General features: G+C 38.8%; 2 protein-coding genes across 3 annotated transcripts; one reads left to right on the forward strand and one right to left on the reverse strand.

The window, feature by feature from the left end:
- Positions 1-1,526: 1,526 nt before the first annotated feature.
- On the reverse strand, positions 1,527-19,931 carry RB195_005615 (uncharacterized protein; the record flags this gene model as incomplete). 2 transcript variants are annotated; one of them, XM_064178225.1, is made up of 11 exons in its annotated part: positions 1,527-1,594; positions 3,741-3,881; positions 3,946-4,036; positions 4,455-4,591; positions 4,655-4,810; positions 4,866-5,040; positions 5,104-5,221; positions 7,610-7,743; positions 7,869-8,002; positions 8,309-8,410; positions 19,886-19,931. In XM_064178225.1, the coding sequence occupies 11 exons, from the start codon at positions 19,929-19,931 to the stop codon at positions 1,527-1,529; spliced, it is 1,302 nt and encodes a 433-aa protein (XP_064035294.1). The 2 variants fall into 2 exon arrangements, with proteins under 2 accessions (XP_064035294.1, XP_064035295.1); XM_064178224.1 differs by lacking the exon at positions 19,886-19,931 and having other exon boundaries at positions 8,309-8,405.
- On the forward strand, positions 15,828-16,076 carry RB195_005616 (uncharacterized protein; the record flags this gene model as incomplete). Its single annotated transcript, XM_064178226.1, has 1 exon — positions 15,828-16,076. One exon carries the CDS (start codon positions 15,828-15,830, stop codon positions 16,074-16,076), a length of 249 nt encoding a protein of 82 aa, XP_064035296.1.
- Positions 19,932-20,588: the final 657 nt, after the last annotated feature.

Below are 20,588 nucleotides of genomic sequence, written 5' to 3' on the forward strand. Positions count from 1 at the left end.
TCCGATGTAACGCGCCGCGTCCACGACCGAGCAGTCGAAGATCAGTGATGCCTTTTCGCCAGCCTATTGAAGTAAAAGCAATGAATAGAATGCTGAGGGAACGGAAAGTGTGCAAATAAAGTGATTCCCCCACCGTTTTACGACGATCAGGGAGAGATGTCCACCATCCCTGATTCCGCAATCTACGACCCCATTTTTAGCTTTTACCGTTCCTTCATCACGTCAGATTCATGAAATATCCTTCGTATAAAGCTCTTCTTTTATAAGAAAAAGCTATATTCCTCAAAATAATTTGTTCTTTCACTGTGTGAATGGTCGCTTGCACTACTCTCATTACACACATGGCTTCGTGCTAAAAAATGTTTCTAGGTGTGTGTGCTGGGCACATGCATCTAGTAACCAGCACAAAATTGGTTGCAGTGCTTGCAGGTGAAACAAGGTTCAAGATGACCAGTACAGCAAATTCATTCACCTGTTCCAGTAGTCTCGGATGTCAGAGATATGTATATATCAGCACTTTTATTTCATTTAGGAAAGACGATAAATATATGAGGTGAGGCACAGAAGTAACTGGATTACATGGAAGAACTTTCATGTAAGATCGCCTGGATTCTCAAGTTAAACTTCAATACCACCACTGCATTTCCTTCTATACGTTTTTTTAAAACCGCCATTCGGGTAGAAATACGCTATGGGTGGATATTCGAATCTGTATTCATGCTACGGTAGAAACACCAGACAAAGTCAGTTTAAGAAGTCGAAGGACGAACCAACACCAAGACTCCCATGAACTTGAGCAGAACAACTACAGAAACTCACGAACCAGTAAAAATTGTACGCAGGCATGACAATCTGTCACCTCCTGCAGATTTTGAAGCGGGAGAGATGCACCTAAGAAGGATAGGAAAACATGAAAGACGTCGTACGACGCGTTCCTTGAGCTAGTCTTGGACGGAAAACGTTTTTTTTTATAGATTAGAAAGGGTTCCGAATTGGAATTGCACAGGTAAGTACGACCTATTTTAGATTTGGATGGCATTCAAGGAATCGGAATGCACCGGAAAAAAACTCCCTCGCACAATCCTTTCTTTTTTCGTCAAGTAGTTTTTAATTGTGTAACAAGTTTTTTGGTAGTAGGTAGTATTTGACAATATCTGGAATTTGCTACTCAACTCTGCGCTCTTGAACTAGTTCTTTGTAGTTCATTGTATTTTTGGTTGTTTTTGAATCCCAAAAGTTGGCTGAAGAGGGCACATTTTGCATCGATGGAGGAATCGAAGACAAAAATGTCAGGCCTGTTGAAGGGCCTTACGCGAGAAGTCTTCTAGGAGTGTTTCAATTAACGGTAAAAACGGAGCGATGTAGAGATCGCGATCGCGAGCATATAGATGACAATGTTTGGAATGCTGTAATTCATTAGTATGAATTTTTCTAGGAATTGTCACTCCGGCCATTTCTGTGTCACACCTCATATGACTCTTTGAAGCATCAATTAATAAATACATATAAATATAGGAACATCGTCGTCAAACTAAAGCTGTTTCGTACTCCAGCCCATAGTGCTCCATCTGATCCGTGTTAATTTTGAATGTGCCTGAAAATAGCTGCATTTGATCGAAGAGGGCACATAGTAATTAGTTGATCTTTGTGCTGGATCGGCAGACCGCAACGCACTCATTGTTTATACGTTTTCTTCGCTTGAGACCCCGCTCCATCGCAGATGTGCGGTGCGGTCGTCTGGTCCAACATAGTAGCGTCTTCTACACGTGTTATCGAAAAAAAAAAGAAAGGTTCTTCTGAATTGAGGTTTGCAATGCAAACGCACAATGTTAAGGTTCTTACAAACATTTTCTAGGAAAATTACAAAAATTTATTTCACGTTGAAAAAATGCTGAATATTGCCGAGGATAAGATTGAAGTAGTAATCTCAGAAATTTGGTTGGGAATTCCCATGTCCAGATCCGTGAGAATTTCTATCAAATTCGTTTAAAAGCAGAGTTATCATAAGAACGCTCCATCCATTAAGATTCCTTTCTATTCTCTATCAAAAGATGATCATCTGAGTGAATATATGATGTGGATTTATAATATAACTTCATCACAAACGGAACCCTGGAATTCTGCTGTAAATCTTGCGCGCATGCAGTCCACGAATTTTTGTAACAATTTCATTTCTCTCAAGACAGTTGTTTTTTGCAAATAATTGTTATTCAAGAAGGATGCAAATGATTACACTAAAAGACCTTATATTTAAAAATAGGTTTTATTCTTCTTTACATATTTTGTAAGTATAAATTTTGCTCATTTTTAAGTACTCCTTTAATCTGCTACTTCCGAACTACAAATAATCCTATCAAAAACTAGCCTCCTGCTGTTGCAGACACACTTTTTTACGCGCTCTCTTCATGTTCACCTGAAACACACATTCTTCACATGATACCCACCGTTACCGTTCTGCCGATTTTCGCTTTACGAAAACCAAGAGATCATGAGGAACATAAGTGAGCAGGTTTTGTGAGGGTTGTGATTGACGAGTAGCTCTTCAAGAATTCTTTGATTAGAGCAGCTTCGCATATGCTGGATCAGCGAATCGCGCAAAGCGGCGTTTCGGCTGTGGTCGAAGACGTCGGGTGGTTCTTGTAGGAGCACCACTCGTCAGCGAAGACTATTTATTGGCGGTGTACCATATGTATTCACAACACCGCACGTTTGTGGAGAAAATTATCTTTCATGGCACATGGACATGATAAAATCTTTTCTCGGTTCTCGCTCTGAATCCTTTTGCAAAACATCGACATAACGAGAAATTTCTGAGTTCGACTGGAACATAAATTGTTCTTTGAACAGCTGACGCATCAATTCTACAGTGGTTTTCTTATTACCATTAGGTTGACGTAGAAGAAATGTTGGTTTTTGTTCCATTAATTTCAACACTTTTATAAAAATAAAATAAAAAGATAAACATAGAAACAAATAAATATAAGTATAAAATAAACGAAGAATAAATTTAGCAGTAAATATTAGACATTATTGGAAAACTTATTTTATGTTGTTTCAAAATGTACAGTCAAAGATGTATTCAATTCGTTTTCTCTAAAATAATACAGTAACATTACTACAATATTTCTGAAAGAGCAACTTGAAAAAATGTAATATTATAGTTCGAATGTTCTCTTGTCTTGAAACCTCGGCATATTCTGTCTATGTTTTGTGATAGTGGGCCTAGTGATAGTGCGCCTAGATAGGTTTCTGTTTTCACTGCCCTGAACGATTATCGAAACACTGACCCAGGGTAGTGTGGCATTTGACGGGATAAACGTAGCATTGCTCCAGTCATCCTCTATTTAGGCCTCTGAAGACGGCGAAAAAGCCGAAACGTCAGTTCAAAATAAAGAGTTCCATCTAAAAACCACGTAAGCACACTATCACAAAACATGTAATATTATACTTTGCTTTTGGACTGCAGAAGTGCCAAAACCCAAAGAAGCCAAGCGATGTCAGAACGCCATTTGAAAAATGAGAGTGAAAAAGGCAGCGAACAGGAGAGAGAAAAGTAGAAAGATAAACGGAGTGGAAGGATAACTGCGGGGGAACGGAAGCAAAAGAAAGGAAGAGTAAGAGGAAAAAAGAGATGGAATGTTCTCCTAACATACGTTGTGCAATTTTAGAAATAAACAAGATATCCATACTAATCGTGTAAGAGTTACGGTGGTATTTTCGCGCAACATCCCAAATCTCACCTGAATCACCCCAATGTTCACCGAAGCTGTTGATTGCAAGCCAGTAATGAGATCCATCATCACTCTCACCCCATCCGATTAACCGTACGACATGCCAATAAACGATACGACTTTGAAATCCTTCTACTGGCCGGAAGACGCCTGAACATCTTTGACATTAAAAATGCCCAAATATACGTAAATGATGGAATACTAGTGGTTGCACCTGTTGAATAGTGCAGAAATTCTTCCGGCACCGGAAACGCCATTGTGGTAGGACCATAGAGTGAGATTTCCTTCTTGATAATTGTTCGTATCTTAAAAAATGAAGTTAAAACCAACAAAGTAAAATAAAAATGGAAATTTCCAGTAATATTCATATAGCTGCGGCTGATTATAGAAATTGTATTGTCGGGCAGATATTCTTTAAACGCCCTGAGATCGCCACAATTCGAGAAATTCACGGCTTTAAATTAGCAAGCAAAAAAAAAAAAGAAAAGAAAAGGGTTTTGAAATCCGGTAATTTCAGAAATCTTCTGCCGGGAAACCAGAAACTATAAAAGAAACTACAAAAAGGCATCGAAACTCTGGAGGATCAACGGAAAGAATCCGCAAACCAGAACAGTCAGAATTTGAGTCATGAATCCAGAAGAAGCTCCGCTAAATCCTAGCAAATGACAAACTCGTCTCCTTTTCTTTACTGATATGAAATTGAAATTCGAATTCTTCACGAACCTGCTCGAGGCTCAGTGGAGAAGCGGCGGTTGAGTTAAAATGTCCAATGATCGTTGGGACTTTAGATCTCTCCGTTTTCTCCGCGTTCGAATCACTTACGGTCATCCCACGGGGGTACAACGAATAAGCTAGTGAGGCTAGAACAACCCCATATCTTTTAGAGAAAGGTCTCACAAATCAGGCTCCTCTCAGTAACTCACCGAAGTGCTTATCGTCCTCGTATCTGTTCTGATAATAGATATTCTGACATCGTCGGATGCATGTTCGCAATTTTTCGGCCTCGAAAAAAGTCTGTGGTGAACACGGTACTCCACAGGAGAGGTCGAATGAATAGGGTCGGCAGCCATCACGACCACCTGCAGGCGAATCCAATTATTTAGCAACGGTCATCATAGAAAAAGCTGCACTTACCTGTTACTAGCCCCTGATTCACCCAATAGACAAGAGCTTTTAGTGGGTCACCGCCGTAGCAATTTCCGCAAACCTCGCAGCAGCCAAGCACGTCTTCTTCGCTGAACGAGGCTCGGAATGTACCATTCGAATGAATGCACGCCCGATCAGATGCTACTCCTGCAGCGGCTACCGCCTAAATGGATACGGTAGGAAACTAGGATACGGTTGTGCATGCATCCTCACGCTGTGCGCTCACATAACAACTCCCACATCCTCCTTGATTGGGTACACGTGAGATCGATGGACAATGAGGCCATTTCAGGCGAGCATCGAAATTTGTGGGAAGCGATGAGTCAGGATAGTCGGCAAGCTCCCTGGAAGACAATTTTTGAAGTTGCCCAACAGAAGAAAAATTTGCATTTATTCACAATATGGCGGAAATTCTTCCAGACTTACAACGCTCTTAGAGGATGGGAGCGCAACTGAAAAAAAATTATAAACAACGTATTCCCGAAGAAAGTGAGTAAGCTTGCCGACGAGGGAGAACCAGCCATTCCAGTGCTAATTTTCGAAAGAATCATTTTCCACGTTTTCGAAAATTAACTGCTCAAAACAGAATCGTCTGAAGACGGACATCCAAAACAGAATGGAAAACGGAACCGACGAATATTGAGCATGTTCAGGACTCTTTACAGGTAAATAGATCATCTCAGATGCTTATATGATTGTAAAAAAAAAAGAAGTTCAAAGCTAGCTCAGGTAGAAAAATCGTTGTAAGTTCATAGAACGCCATTTTCTATTTTTTAGCTAGAGAAAACCATCGAAGAACTTTTGTAGTTGCTTCAAAGTGAGAAAAAAATCTTAAAACGGGAATCGAATCAGGGAATCAATCAGAGAACGCCGAAGAAAAAAAAAACGGAAAGAAAAGAAAGGAACAACGGATAACATAAAGACATAACGGTGCAGACCTCTTGCCGCCCTTTTTCTAGAGTTTGCTATCGATCGTTGGAGTGACGCTACTAATATCGTAGATCAAAATATAGCTAATGAATTTTCCGTGCAAGCCTGTTTTTCCAAAAGATGTTCCCAATCATGATGGTAATTAGGGTAAAATATTGTTGGAGCGGGGGCACTCGATCGCGCTCTTATTTCTGGAAGTTAATAATTAAATCACTCGGGGCCCTAAAACCTGAGCATTAGTCTCAAAGGATCTATGACATGTAAACTAAAAATACTAAAAGTAAAAAGTAAGATAGAGCGTCGATGCCACGTGCATCTTAAGTATCAGAAAGCGAAGAACATACGGGTGGTTCTTGAGCGATAGATATTTGATTAGTTGATATGTTAAGCTGCTAGCGGCCCAATAAAGATTCCCATTCAAATGTGTGAAGAATTTTTAAAACGACGAAAGCGAAGCAATAAAGGAAGAAAGACTTCTAGAATATTCGGATGTTCGCGCTTTCTCCCCATTTAAAGGCATCACCCCACGAATCTGAGGTGGTACGGATTTCAGGTGGAGTATTCGTATACGGGATGGGAGACTATGGAGAGGGGGGTGAATCCGTCCATTTCCTCCTAAATGCCGTAAAAAACGGCCCGGAAGATGCGCGCCGCACAAGGCTGTCTCCCATCCCGTATACGAATGCTCAACCTGAGATCTGCACCACCTCAGATTCGTGAGGTGATGCCTTTAAAGCATACCACGAACTCGACGAGGATGTTGAGATCTCTCCATGAAAAGGTGGGATTGTGAGTGTAGTTCGAGCGCGATTGCACTCAATTCCTTCCAGTGATCCTGAAAAACGGCAGGAGAAACGCCCTTCCTGTACGAATTTCCCTACAAAGCACTTCATAATGCGCCACCCCTGCGCACGCTACACGTCGTTCTCCCAGCGGCCTATTCATGAGTTTTGTTTGAAAGGCTGCTGAGGGACGCTTTTCTTACGTTCACTTCCGACGCATGAACAGGGATGGCGCATCGAAAAGCGCCTCGTAGGAAAATTCGAACTCGAAGGCCATTTTTCACACCATTTTCCAGGACGAATAAAGAGAACTGTGTGTTATCAGAGTAATAATGTACTCTGTAGGTATTTGCATTTATTACTATATATTACTATTACTATTGTTTATTATTTGCATGAAAGTACTTCAATTTTTCTGAATAAAAATAAATTTTAGACATTTTATGCAGTTAGCGCAATTACATAGTTAGCATTTTTTTAATAGCAAACTGAACTGAGACATCAGTGTAGCTCTGATTCAATCAGATTTTTTTTGCACGATGAATCGACAATTCGAATGACTGCACATCTACGAATGGTCGATGTTTGGCAATGGTGGATATACATAGTTCGAGTATTCGATCTCTTCGGACTCGAATCTCACTCGGATTGCGAATTGGTGCAAATCAATGCGAATTACTCTTTGGATTATTATTCACTGACTATTCACTGTTCTCCTTCGTTACTCGCCTTTGGCTCGTCCTTTCTGCGTTAAGCTGATCACCCTAACTTTGCGGTTGACCTTGAATTGCGGTACTGTAGCTACTATAGCGTTCTAGATTTCGGAAATGGATCCCGCGTGAGGATTTCTCACCTTTTGAGGCAGTAGAATAAACTGTCAACCCACCACACAAATAAGGAATAAAGACCAACGTTGCTGAATAGAATTTAGGCGAAATTCTGGCGAGCTTTCCTGTTGGCTATTTATGAGACGTAAAAATTTTTTCAAGTAAAGAAACAGCAAAACGGATTAGTACTCACTGGATATGTCGTTTCATAGCGTCAGAGTCGAAGAATTTTTGCAACTCGCCAACTACTTCTCGAACGGCCGTCGAATTTCTTGTGTACGTGAATCCGTACGAACGGTTCTTCACTCCGAATTTATTGAATTTTGCCTTAATGATGTGATTTGCAAGCGAATTCTATTTAAGCTCTAGTGAGTAAACGTTAAAAAGTTGGCAGAAAAACATCACGAAAAAGAAAATTAGGAATAAAACGTCAAAGCTACGAAGCCATCCACCTTCCACGTTGAGCTCGAATTATCGTTGATTTGTCGGACGAGTTTTCTCAGATATTCATCGGTATTGCCGTCATCACCCCAGTTATTCATCGAACGAATATACAGTATGGCAACAATTGTGAATATAACTATACCTGAAAATGGAAACTATGGTTACATCCAGCATAATATCTACCCTATATGAACAATGATGTAGAATTAACTGATCCCACACCGTAAACCCTGGAAGCTGAATGGCAGGGTAGAATTTAAAAAAAGGAAAGAAAAATCGAGGAGAAAACATAACTAGACAAGTTTAAAAATTAGCACGATTTATTTATTAGTCCTGCGGGTAAAATAGTGGTCACGTGACTACACGAACACTAAGGCAGCACCAATTTCGCAATTACAAAATTTTATAAAAATAAACCCTAGAATTTGTTTTGCATAGAGGAACTCACCAATTAAACTGAGCACTATCGCAGTGATAAGCAAGCAACGATTTCGACTACATCGCGATTCTTGTCTGCTTCCATTTCGCCGTTCCTTTTCTGACATGTCCTCTGTAAGACACAATCGAATTAACTCTTGCACTTAATTTTAAAAATTATGATAAAAATAGGAGAGAGTCTGTAGAGGAGAACAAAATCTAGGAACAGTATAACTGGGAAAAACAGAGAAAAGAAGTGAAAAAGAGGAAGAAAAATGAAAATACAAAAATTAATACTCCGGTCAATAGTACCTATTTTTCAATTCTCACCACCCAGGGGTTCCCAACTTCCCGTTCTGGAAAAGTTCATGTGCATGTATATCTTCTTTGAATTAATAATCCTAATAGCAATTCTCAACTCCAGGAGGAAGCTATTTCCTTCATATATTGCATATTGATATTAATTAATTTATACTTAAAATAACAACAATTGCAAAGTTTAATCTTGCGTACTAATTGATTAAAAAAAAATTCAATGTTTTAAAAATTTCAAGTACTGTAGTAAAATGAACGAAGAAAAGTGCACATTTTTCTTCACGATACATTGATCTGCAGAGTAGATATCACATGAAAAAGATGTAGAATAATATGGTTTTCTGTTCAGAAAACTCTCAAGAGGAACGCAGGAGAACTCCAGCGACCGCTTAGTGCCAGCCGTGCTCAACAACCACTACAACTCCTTCCGTTCAGCTTCTAGTCTGCTATTAACGGATGTTTGTACTCAAAAGCTTCTTACGCGTTAACCTCTCGAATCTCCTTTTGCTTCGCTAGTTGATGTCAGCTTCTATGCGTACATTTATTATAAAAGTTATTGGAAAAAGGAAATCGGAAATGATGTATTTATAAAATCGGAAATGATGTATTTATAAAGAAAATAATGAAACTTTGAAAACTTGATGTTTTTGAAAAAAAAATTAGAGGAAAGAGCATGAGCAAGAGAGCGGTAGTAATGAGCTGCGCCCGTTTACATCTTACCATGGGTTACTCTGGCAATTCTTCAAAGGTTGGCAAACCTATCAGCCACCAAGAAAAATTTTATGGAAAGTGAATCCAGGTAACAGCAAGAAATAAGAAGAAGAAGTCCAGCAAGAATAAACCTATTGGTAGAAGTTAAATGAAATAAAGATGGCATAGACCTATACAGAATATAGGGTAAACCTGGAGTAAGCCTAACTATGAATAAGACGACTAAAGAACATGGCGACAGAAGAAGGGCAGAAACGAATAGAAAGTGAATAGAAACCAAGCAGGTTTCTCTAATCAATTATCAGGAAGAAGAGGAATAGTGATCCAAACAGATTAAAAGACAATTTCTCTCAGATACTTGGAAAAATTGAAGTTTATTAAATCAAAATCGCATTGGCAACTGTACAATTTGAAGAATGGATTTTGAAAAATTTTCCGGTTTTTTTAACATTTGAAAGAGTGAGCACACCGGAAAACATCGAGCATTTCTCGACAATGCGACGTCAGTCAGTCGAGAGAATCGTTGCGAAGATCGGTTCTGCCACCCGGGGCAAAGCAATCGTGCAGCCGAGAACAACTGCATTGACCTTTGCCTGCTTATTTGACAGACACACGTGTTCTTATCGTTGACACATGTGTTCTTATCCAGACAGACATTCCTAACCTCTTAAATCTGCCAACGACAATTTCCTGACTTCAGAGGAGGCGTTCTGGGAAATTCCCTAGGTTTCCAGAACATTAGCGGCAGAGATCAAGATTTGCCCTGCACCGAGAACACAAAAAATCTACGAATCTAGGAATCAGGGGACTCATTACGTGCGACAACTCGTCCGATAATATCTGTAATATTCAGAAAAGTGTACTGACGCCACCTTCGGACGAGTTACTGCGTAAAGGCGAACCCTCTGATTCCTGGATTTTCAGAGAGAATTTTTCACTGTGCCCATTGCTAAATCGGGATTTTTTGCTAAAAACGCTCTCTCTAAACAGAGAGTTTTTCTCAGCTAGGCGGTTTCGATCCAATCACTAGGAAAATGAGGGGAATTCGGAAAAAAATTGGGCGACAACAACATGCATGAAAAATATGGATAATAGCGAGCAATTATCGAAACTGCTTCGAATTCAAGCAACACAAAGCAAAGTGAAAGCGTTGAAGAAAAATAGGTCTAAAAGAGAAGAGGAAAGTGATTCAGGATTTGTTCGGAATCGTTATAATTAAGCGATTAGTATCGTTATTATCCAAATATTATATTGTTCTAATTATTACTATATATCCCTTTTTCTTATATATTTATATTTACTAAATATATTTCTTCTATTCATTTGATTTTTTTTCATTTTATTCGTTTAAAAGATTTCCACGATTACAAGCATTCGATTCTACATAGTATTGAATCTACTCAAAAGTTATATAGTAGCTAATAATAGTAGATAACAACAAGAAAAAATAATATTAGCAATAAAATAACAATAGCTAACAATAAAACGTACTGGAATTTAGAATTCCATACTTTTTTTTTAAAGGTTTTTATTTTTCCTTCCGCTGTTAATATGTAGAGAACTGCAACTGCTGAAAGCGCTTCTGGCAATCCTCCTCGTATTCAGGAGAGCTTATGAATAAAAATCGATTTGCCTTAATTTTTATGGTCAACACTGAAGGTGAGTTCTTGTCTAAAACAGCAGTTGTAAGTATAGTAGAAAATTAAAGAAAAAAAGAACATATGTCACAGAAATAAAATAACGGACATGAATTTTCAAACTACGGCTATAGGCGCTTTGAATCAATATCCACAACAGATGTGGGACTTCAACGCCCTCACAACTACCTCCTTTGAGAGCGAAGCGTACACGAAATTATACGAACTACTGAATTCGGGGTAATATAGAACAAACAAACAGATAAATAAGCGGCAGCACAGCTGAAATCTTCGCGAATTCTCTCTGTATGAATATCAAACGAAACGGAATGCTTGATTTGTTGACAGATCAGCCAAATAACGTGAATGTGTCGTGTCGATAGCTCGACTGCACTTTCCGGTTGAGTGTCGTAGCTGAATCCGGAGGACCGGATCCGGCGAAACCCAAACCGCAGACCTTGCAACACTTCGGCCAATAATCTCGAATGGATTGAAGCCAGATGTGCGAATTTCTGCACTGCTCGACAGATTTTGCGGTTCCAGAGATGGCGCGCGTATAAACCGACCAGCGAAAAAGTGCGAAGAGATTGCCGATGAAAAAATTCGAAAACATTTCTTGCGCAAATCTGCACAACGATTTTTAGAAACTCCAAAAAATTTGGCTTTGAGAGCGTGAGTTGCAGAACTTTTTCTTCCCCACAACTCATTTCTTGTTGGAGTTTTAGTTGTTTGGTATTTGTTATTTGTACTGTTTGTTATTTAAATTTGAGACCGATTTTTTTTCTTTTTCAAAAGTCCATGAGAAAGTTTTATGGCATTTTTTTAAAGAGATTTTGCAAAACCGCTTTGATATATTAACATACATTTCACCAACCACATAGCAAGTGTATAAAGAGAGCTTCCTAGCGGAAAGTTTGGGGTTCTGCCACGCAATCCGGCAACCAGAGAGATGTTGTCAAACTGAGGGCGAAGAACTGACAAGGATGACAGCTGATGATGGATCTTAATGAGCCGGAACAAATAAATTTTGTCGATAAACCAGTCAGCTGCGCATTTTCTCAGTCAGCGGCGTTTTCGTGACAAACTGCTGAAGGAAAAGTAGGATTTCTATTGAAATGTGGATAATTAATGCTCTGAAACCTATATCATTAACCCCTCAGTATGAGAATTAAAATTCGAGAACAATAGAAGAAAGATAAGTATTTTCTCTGTGAACGGATTTTATTAAAATCGGAAAATATGTATTATTTATAAACCAGTCCGAACTTGCGGCGGAGTCTTAGACTTCTTGGGGTACTCGGCTTCGTTCTCCTTCAGGGTCAAGAAAAATTTGAAGTAAAGGCACATTCCGGAAATTTCTGCAACCATACTTTTCTTTTTTTGCTAACAACGGTTCTCCTCGTTTTTTTTTTCAAAAACATAAACATTGTTGAAGGATTTTGCTGTCTTTTTGCTGAAGAGGTCAAAAATACCCAAACGTGATTTTCACTCTGGATCCCTTCGATACCGCCACGAAATCAAAGCTTCTTTCCCAACAGTTAACATGGAATTTTCTTTCTTCATCGTTACAGAGTAACTTCGTGGTACACAAACAAAAAGAAACACACGCACACTCAGAGACTAAGCCCGTTATGACATGGAACGATGATTCCACAGGTTATCATTCGAAACACGTCATTTTTCATTGGGGCCAATGATAAACCACCGTGAAAAGGCAACAAATCTCGGATCGCGCAAAAATTTCCTGCACTCATTGCATTTTCACTAGTTTACACCTTGACATTACAAGAAAAGAAAAAAGAATTGAAAGAAAGCGATAAGATAGGCGAAATGTGAATGTAAAGTCAAAAAAACGAATATGGAATAGCGATGTTACAGCAAAATCCGACTGCACAGATATCATTGCCGAATTAGTTCATTTTATGCTAAGTGAATTTTTGCTTAGAATTCTCAACAGAGAGACAGGTACTGATATTTAAGATCTTATAATCGTAAAAAACGATGAGAAGTTCGTATATATATGAATATAAATAAATAAATAAATAAATAAATAAATATATATATATATATGTATATATAAGCTCCAAATCTGATACAAAAGTGTCCACAAAAACCGTATCATCAATCTTCAACAAATTGTTCGATTATCTTTATGACTTGTTCCTACGATGCATTATTCCAATTCAAGAATTAGTTATCAAGTTAATGTCCGGAAAAAATACAATAATCCATTGTCGTTGTCGTTAATCGTTAATCAACTGTTAATATTCCATCGTTGTTATAACTCGAAGATGAAAAGCACTTTTTTGGTCTTCTACTCTCTTAAAGATTGTGACGGCACGGTTCTCGTGGGGACTTTTGTATCATGTTTAGAGCTTATATGCGTATATAACTTAAATAATCTCTTCTAAGGTGGATACCTTAAAACTTCCGTAAACCGCTAAAGAACTTCGTCGTAAAATCGTAAACAAAAAATCACAAACACGTCCGACTGGTTAAAGAGCAACTGTGACCTACAAAGAACCACTCCACCAGCAACGTCTATTTTCTAATGTTCTATTTAATAAATACTACTTTTTGATTGCCTAATGCAAACATGGTGCAATGGCACTTCGTTGCGGGACCCAACCGTTTGCAACATTTGCTATTTGTTTAAATATCTGCTATATATTTCCAGGTGGTTTGTCTGCAAACGAATTTCTACCTAAAATCAATGTTTCCAACCTAGGCACATTTGTCCGCTGGAGCCCATTTATCCAGTTATATAGATGATTCTGGATACGATCAAAGGAAATCGAGTTTCAATTTTCTCCTTTATCTTCATTATGAAGTGGAAAATCACAGCTGAGATCTGTTTATTTTTTCCTGGTTGTTTTAAAATTAACATCAATCTTAAGCCTCGACGGAGAAAGATGCACACACTCGTACACTACAAATGCGACATACAAAATTTCAGCATTGAGAAAAGTGAAGGAGAGCAGGAAGGAAAAGATTATTTCTGACTGGTTTTTACTGCGGATTTGGATGTTCGCTGGACGTCCAATTCTAATGAATAAAATGTCTTAGCATTCAAAACGCTTATTCACTTAATTAGTCTGAGTTTTACTTCATCAATTCATTTTATGGAGTGGAAACCAATATAATGGATAATGTAAATGAACAGAAAGATAATCTCTCAAGCAGGGAAACCTGGGAAGGAGGGAGCATTGAGGTATGTGGAAGAAAGGACCACAGAACGCCCAACCATCACCGACCGATTACTGCAGAAGATATATTGCCGGTTTTTTTTACCCCAGGAAATGTGCCAGGAGCAGCCAGGAATCGAAATCATCAAGCTGGAATTATACAGATGACATCTAAATCTGTAGGACTGCAGGATCAGGTCCACGTGAAAATTCGTAGAGTGGAAATATGAACTATTTGAAATCGCTACAACAATACCATACCCAACTCTATTCGCTTGACATTTTCGGAAAGTCACGATGGAGTGTATATATAGGTCTACTAAATACGATAGTGAAACCCACTTTTGAAGTAGGTCCTGTACGGAAAACAGAAGGTATGGAACACACTACTGTTACGTACACATTGCAAAGATCGCTAGAGGTTGTTTATTTGTTTAACACTTCGTTCCAGTTTCTTTGTGCTGTTTATTTTCCCTTAAACAACAACACCGGAAGTGGATTTTCTTTTTGACGCACAGTTGTTCCGGTAAATACTTGAAGATATTTCTGAAGAAAGTGTGTCATTTCAAGGACTACATGAAAGTAGTGAATGTTGACAAATAAACGTAAATAAGTGAATTGACTAAAAGGTTCTCACTTACCTATGAAAATTTGTGTGATATTTGATTTTCAGATTTTTTTTTAGCACAACTGTGCTTGTTGTGTTAAATTTGCATACATCACTACATTTCTATTTTCACTACTGTAAGTCCATTTAACCTTATTGCCGTAAGGAAAGTTTACAAAAAGCATGCGAAAGCTTGTGCTAGAGTACTGGCTTACCTGGTTTACCACCCCTCCTCTTTTTTCAGAATTGCGATGTTTGAAAATTCTACGAGAGGATTCCGATTTTAACTGAAGTGCTGCTCTTGATGCAGCGGGCCACAAGAGTTCAATTGCCGAGCAAACCGAACTCTTCAGGGGGTCTGTAGACTGGAAGCCGTCCTTAACTTATATGAAATAAATTCTTTTAAAAAACGACGGCCCCCCAGAGCGTGGAGGGGAAGAATAAAAGCTGGCGTAAAAAAAAAGAAAAATGAGCGGTGAGAGAGAAATTTCTAATTCTTCGCACTTCATCTATGGTTAGGTCAGGAAAACTAAGCCATGCTTCAACCATTAATCTAAAGGTAAGGAGCGAGCGAAATGAATGGATAAATAAATGAAAAAATGAATGGGAGATGATTGAAGAAACAAAAGAAAGGGAAGTGAATGAATGGAGTGGTAGATCACACGAGTACAACAAGAGGTGGTGGATCTACCACTTCAGGAGTGGGAAAAAAAGTTGAAGTAATTCAAGTGGTGGCGGAACCTCCATCAGATTTCTGGATATCCGGAATGATCAAATTAGAAATGGAACAATAGCGATGACGCGGAGTGTGTTTCAGACCGGCGGACTGTGGACAGCTGAGGGAAGGTGGACGGATCAGTGCGGCCGAAAGACAAACGAATCGGGCGATAAGCGTCGCTCGTTCGTACGAAGAGCTGGTACTTCGATCAAGAGTGCACTGCCATTCATCAGAAATTAAAAGGAGGAAAAAACATCACGCGCGCACAATGCCAACATTCCAGCTGTGCGTTGCAGGCGCAGCAGAACAGTTGCATTGTGAAAAGTCGACGAATTGGCAGGGAATCGCTGGCAGTTGGTGATGCGATGAAGTAAGCGATGAAACGTGATCGTGACGAGATGCGGCGGCAGCACCTGTTCGACGAGGCGAGAAAAGCGTCGCTTGTGTTCCGACGTCAGCTCAGCACAGCTGAGCACAGCGACACCGCACATTCGACTCATGACTGGTGTCGGTGGCGAGCCCGAGGGCGATTTGTTAGCGTCCTCGAAGTTAGTAATCGGATCACATTGTGGATAGCCAGTCTAACAGCCGACGGAGACGTTCAGAATTCTACAACGCTCACTTAGTTTTCCAAGTTTCAGGTCAATTTTGACCAATGCATTTTGCACTACTACAATGAACTGGAGGGCATCATTTATTGTTTGCTACTATTTATCATTGTTTACTATTAATTCGAACGCAACACTACTTGTGTTCAAATAAATAATAAAGTAAGTAATAATAACAGTAGTGTAGACAAGATAGTAACAATAATAAGACAAAATAAAAATGAATAATAAAGAGATAAGTAATAAAACAAGTAACTTGTAGTAAATAAATGCAATCTCTTGCTCGTATATAACCTAACGACCTGTTTCAGGCGGTAAACGAAAGGAAAAAAAAAACAGTAGGATCACAACGACATGAAACACGGTGCAGTTGCGTAAGCGGCTGCGCTCAAAGTGGCGAGGTGGAGAAGGCGGCTGGAGCCGAGGTAGGAGCATTGCGAACTACAGGGAAGAGTGGTGCTGGCAAGGGTTCTCCGTCGACCCTAACCGCTACGCTCCACCGCAACACTTCGGGCGCAGCTGCTTACGCAAATGCACCCTCTTTCGTGTCGTTTTGACCTCGCTACACATACTTCCAGAAAAGGAACTTTGAAGTATAATATAATAGAAGTATGAACACATAATTCATCAGTAGGACACAGAGCTTCTCATCGCGTGAGATCAGCTCGTGTTCAGTATGTTGGAGACGAATACAAAAAGCTACAGTGTCCCAGTCACAGTGCAATAATCATCAACGTTCCATATCATCGAAGAGCGATGACTAGACGAAGTTACATACTTCTTCAATGTGTGATTTGGTGTAGTTCGATGATTCATGTATTCCCCAATCACAAATAGTTTTATTCGATTTAGATAGAAATATGACCGAAAAAACTTCAATACGTAAGAGCTAGGAGTGATTAAAACGCAAGATCTCATATTCGTTTTCATTCTTCAATTTTCATCACTGATTCTTCAATTGATGTCCTCTTCATCAACACCCTTCAGCATTTTTTTATAGAAAAAATTCTATTTGAATCAATGTGAAGATGAAGATAAGGTTAAGTTAGCCTGTGTTGGTGTCGGGCAGACTGTTGAGCTGTTTGAGATTAGAGCACACTAGCTTAATCACAAACAACATTGCAAACAGCGGCTTGCCCTTCAACAGTGAACTTTTGTATCCGAAAAGGAAGGACATCGGCTCAGTACTTCCACAAATTTACTTTTCTGACTGCACGTGTACGGAGAAGCTGATGAGGGTGCCCGTTCCTCCTCATTCCCAATAGTGCAAAAAATACATTTTTGACAATGTTTACTTTATTTTCCCTAGGAAAACATAAACAAGGTTTTCGTAAGCCACACTTCTCGTAAACAATTCATACACAAAGCATACAAAACGGAAGCAAAACGGAGCAAATGCAGATAATATACATAACAATAAAATATGGAAATAAAAACAAACAAAGCAAAGGCAAACAGATAATAAATAATGAATAGCTAAGCATGAAGATAAGATATAGATAAATGGAAATAAGAAAAAAAATAGCTGATAGCACAATAAATATAAATAAAACAGGTACAGTAATTACACCATAGTAGCAAAGAGCATACCGATTTCCCATTTCTCGATTCTAAAGAACAGCGCCTGCATTAGAGAGACGCATATTCGACACGAATAATTTCAATTTTCATTTTTTAATTTTAGTTCTTTTTGTTTTTGTTGTTTCTTTTGTTTCAAGTTGGGAATTTCAGATCTTTAAAACTAACTTTTGAACTAAATGTCTTTGTAGAAGTAATTTCAGGTATCTTTATTATAGAAACGGGAACTTAGGCCAACAATCGCTGTACGCCTGTATGTCTTGGAGCTATAGAAGTAATTAATAGAGTAGAAGTAATAGCTAATAATTCATAATCAATCACTAACACAGTGATTGATCATGGATTATTAGCCAGATTTTTGGAAGAAAAATCGCTACTAACTCATAAATTAAAAAAAAACAAACAAAGATATTCTTGCTTATTCTAAACCTTTCATTAACTACCAAGCTACGTAGTATTAGTACATAATATTTCTCCATACTTCTTAGTATAGTAGTAGAGTTGTACAGTACCTTCTAAGGCGTCTTGTAAACGGCGATAACGAATAATGAATGGTTTGCGTTTTGATTGTTGCCGTAGATGGTACGTGATCCAGCGGAGATACTGTATTTCTCAGATTTCCCTGGAGTTTTTTGTTAACACGTCGGTGAGTGTTGATTGGTCTATAGACAAGTTACCGTGAATACGAACGCTTTTGAATATTTGCTTCATACTGTATAGAAATAATCTGCAAAATAAGAATAGGGGATTAATATTTTGCTTGGAACTGCACTGCATCACAAATATTATAGATTACAGAAAAGTGAACAAAACGGCAGCAACTGCGGCCAATTTTGATTCTGCGAACATTTTTAAAATAGAGTAGTTTTCTGGGTATATCAATGAGAAGAACCAGAATCCATAAATCCAATATCCATCAATTACTGTTTTAAATTGTATCTCCCGAAATGACTGGAAAAATCGGAAAAGAACCGCCTTTGTATTTCCCCTGTGAGGATCGAATTACTGAAAATTCCGAGCCTTCGAAAATTTCTCGCTATTTTTCGACAACGAGAAAACAACGAGAAATCCAGGTAACAGTACTTGTTGATACATAGAATAATATACAGTATGGATGCTGCAAGATCACCACTGTTTTCCAAAGCCTAGCAACAAATAAAAAAGCATGTACAGATGTACAGAACAGAGACGCTGAGCAACGATGACCTTCTCTGCATCATCACGTTTCTTCAGAAATGACTGAATGGTCGGATACAAGAATACACTACTAGATAATTGTATAAGACCATGTATGACAGACGAGCTGGGTTAGTAGACGGATGAGTGGATCGAATGGTTTGAATCGAGAGGAAACTTCCCACGAGAAGAATTAGTGGAGGCTGTAGCTATTTCCAACTCATCCCATGTCAACGTGAGGAAGGCGTGCTGTCGAGAGAGGGGCGTCACAATCCAAAACTTGCAAAATAAAACGTCACCAGATCGGATAATGCGGAATAAGATGTTATAACTGTGCTGTTATAAGAGTAGTATAAAAGAGTATAAAGTAGGAAACAAAATGAAAAAATATAGTATAAAAGCGAAGGATTAATAAAGACTGAAACACCGGATTGGAATCCATTAATAATGAGAAACAATATATATATATATATATATATATATATATAATATTCTCAAAGAAAGAAGAATGACAGAGATGGAACACGATGCTCTAATCCGAAGAGTTGCACCGGAAAATCGCTTACTCGTGCCAGTCCAGCCTATATGTGGATGTTTGCTCAGCTCTGCTCACTAGTCCCATGAGATACTTAGCATGTACTAACTGGATCGACTACTTCTGTTATGTTAAAAATAACAAACATCATCGAGTTACTGGAAAATCAGGAATTTCATCAGTAGCCGGAATAAATATGGGAAAAACGGTAGACAAAAAAAGAACCTAACGTTTATGGAGGAAAAAGTGCCACTAGATTCTGGTGAAGAGCACTGGACAATGTTTGCCAGCACTTTTTTCAGTCAGCTGTAAAGGTGACAAAGCTCCTGCGGCAAAAATCGCGGCGACATTTATGTAGAAGTGGATAACGGTGTCCGAGCGACCGGAACACCGCTACGGACCGGTTGAGCCGTGAGACGCCAGGAAAAGAGAGTCGGAGAAGTGGAAAAGAACAAAACAACTCAATACAAATTGAGATGAGATACTTGGAATGAGCAATGAGGTGAAGTTCGGATTTCTACTTCAAAAAAACGCTCACCATCTTCCCTTGTGAGGACCCTCCTTCTAATTCGGACATCAGTCATACGATCCTGAAAACAAATAAATGTCGTGTTCAACTGAGATAGGAATTCCATAAAAAAATAGCAGAGAGGAAACCCTTGAAAAAACCTTGAAAAATAACATGAAAAGACCTACCACTTATGTGAGGGGAACTGAATGGATTTTTTTTAGATCATGAACTATTTGGCATTTATTTATTGCGCTCAATGGCGAGCCAAAAATGATGTTGCAAGGACAAAATACAGAACAAATGTAGTAAATGCGTAGTAAAAAGACAGAGATGAGTTCCGCGTATGATTGCGGTCGAGATAATTTAGGGCTCAAACGCATCAGACTTAGGAAGAGAGCTGTGGAGTTATCAAAGTATAGGGAGGCATCAGGTAATAGTAGGATCCTTTAGCGCACATACGATATACAGGACAATCCTAATCGACATCCGGGTGTAGGCAATCTCGGGCTCTGCAGGGAGCATACGCTAGCGGAGAGAACTTGATTAAACATAAGGTCACGCGTACTGATAAGTTCAGATTCGAGGAATTTTTTAAATTGAAAAGTAAGCATTTGTACGCTGCTGAAGAGAGCTACACGCTCATTTCTTATGGCAACACCAACCGACAACAAAAAAAGCACAGACGTAGTTTTTTTTTTCCAAATTGAATTTCATGGTATATAATCGAACT

This window comes from Necator americanus, chromosome I, assembly GCF_031761385.1.
Source record: "Necator americanus strain Aroian chromosome I, whole genome shotgun sequence".
In the NCBI taxonomy this organism is placed as follows: Eukaryota; Metazoa; Nematoda; class Chromadorea; order Rhabditida; family Ancylostomatidae; genus Necator; species Necator americanus.